At 46.0% G+C, this 1,529-nt stretch overlaps 1 protein-coding gene across 1 annotated transcript; it reads right to left on the reverse strand.

Moving 5' to 3' along the window:
- Positions 1 to 810: 810 nt before the first annotated feature.
- Positions 811 to 1,303, reverse strand: LOC6564933 (proline, histidine and glycine-rich protein 1). Its single transcript, XM_001991730.3, has 2 exons — positions 1,201 to 1,303; positions 811 to 1,119 (listed from the first exon to the last, which is right to left on the reverse strand). Exons 1-2 carry the CDS (start codon positions 1,264 to 1,266, stop codon positions 988 to 990), a joined length of 198 nt encoding a protein of 65 aa, XP_001991766.1. The 5' UTR covers positions 1,267 to 1,303; the 3' UTR covers positions 811 to 987.
- Between the last annotated feature and the right edge of the window lie 226 nt (positions 1,304 to 1,529).

The raw sequence follows: 1,529 nt of genomic DNA on the forward strand, positions 1-1,529 counted from the left end.
CCGTTCGACAGGGTAGCGGCAACATTTTGATAAGCATCGTCCGTTCCTCGCCAGGACAACCTCACTTCCCCACCCCCCTCCCCCGCGCTCTGTGTTCCCCGCCCACCGTTGCAACTTGTGCCCTTTTCGTACGTCGCCAAAAAAGGATATTATTTAATGAGCTAAACTTAAAGCGTTGGGCGCTCCACTGGATCGGTTTGTGGGCAGGGGCCCTTGGACTGCTGGCTACTGACCAAATTGAGTTGACCTGTTTTGTATGTTTGTGTGTGTGTGTGTGTTATTGGCCAGACTTCGTCTCGCTCTCAGTGGCTTGCCTTGCATATTCAAATGTACAGCTGCAACTGAAGCCTGCCAGCCTCCATTCCAGACGCCCCTAACTACATCGGCAGTTCTGCTTTATATTTTGGGGTCAGGCGTGCGCGTGATTAAAAATTCAACACCCGAAACGAATGTGGAATTGAACGGCAAATTAAAAGAGCACTCAACTGGACTGAGCTTGGTCCAAACTTTCCACAGAGCAAACAGGGGGGTGGCAGCTGGAAATGGCGTTGCTCCAGTCTGGGCAAGGAAGCGGCCCAATCGCTTCCCTGCAATCCTTTTCTCACTACAATTTTGTCGTATTCAATCAACTTTTATACTCAGCTCTCGTTTCATTTCGACAAATAATAATAATAAATAATAATAATAAAAAGTAGAAATGCAATCTCTGGTTGCTAAAGAGACACAACCTTCTGTTCTAGATATACATATACTTTCTGAATAAGATGAGTTATCCTGCTGTCATCAGTGAACCTTCAGTTGTTTTATCGCTTGCTGATTAGTGAAATATATATTTTAGGTCTACAAATCAAAAGAATTGAAGAGGTACAAGATGGTTATAAAAACAAACAAAAAAAAAACAGAATCCTGAATCCAGGGCAGAGTTGCTTGCTGAATTTATGGTTGTGCCAGGGTAGCCAGATGGGAATCGGTTTCGTTGGGGTCCACCTAGCCAGTTGCCGCAGTAGTCGATGGCGGCGATCCGCAAGGACCACCGCCTGGTGGCCGTCCCGACGGCCTTGGACCACTTGGAGGCGGTCCACTGGGTGGTGGACCGCACGGACCTTGCGGCATAGCGTTCTATGGGAGTGAGAGTGGAGTAAAAGGGTGTGCGTTAGGTGGTGGCACGTCACCGATGCAGATCACAATTGAGAGACTCACCACATAAGCGTTGCTGCAGAACAGCACCAGGAGTAGGGTCAAGAAGTAACTGATAGTTAGACGCATCTTTCCAGCTGTGTTTCTCGTCGAGAAGTGTGCTCCAATCCCGCAGAGAATTACCTATTTATGGGGTGTTCGCGTTTGGGCAGCCTTGCGTGTCGAATTGTTATCGTCAAATTGCTGCGGAAATTAATTTCGAATTAAGTCTATAGTTTTTAGGTTGCAGTGTTAAAATTTGTCAGCGATTTTTTGCTTTTTTTTGTTTCTTCTTGTTTTGGTAACGTGCTGCGACAATTGTCATTATTTTTACTATTTGCAATAATTATGTC

The sequence above is a fragment of the Drosophila grimshawi genome, unplaced genomic scaffold (assembly GCF_018153295.1).
Source record: "Drosophila grimshawi isolate 15287-2541.00 unplaced genomic scaffold, ASM1815329v1 contig_848, whole genome shotgun sequence".
In the NCBI taxonomy this organism is placed as follows: domain Eukaryota; kingdom Metazoa; phylum Arthropoda; class Insecta; order Diptera; family Drosophilidae; genus Drosophila; species Drosophila grimshawi.

Bases quoted from the DNA above. Each gene is read 5' to 3' on its own strand.
- LOC6564933 (XM_001991730.3), bottom strand. From the start codon at position 1,266: ATGCGTCTAACTATCAGTTACTTCTTGACCCTACTCCTGGTGCTGTTC. The intron at 1,120-1,200 runs GTGAGTCTCTCA...TCACTCCCATAG, and splicing joins TCTGCAGCAACGCTTATGTG to AACGCTATGCCGCAAGGTCC.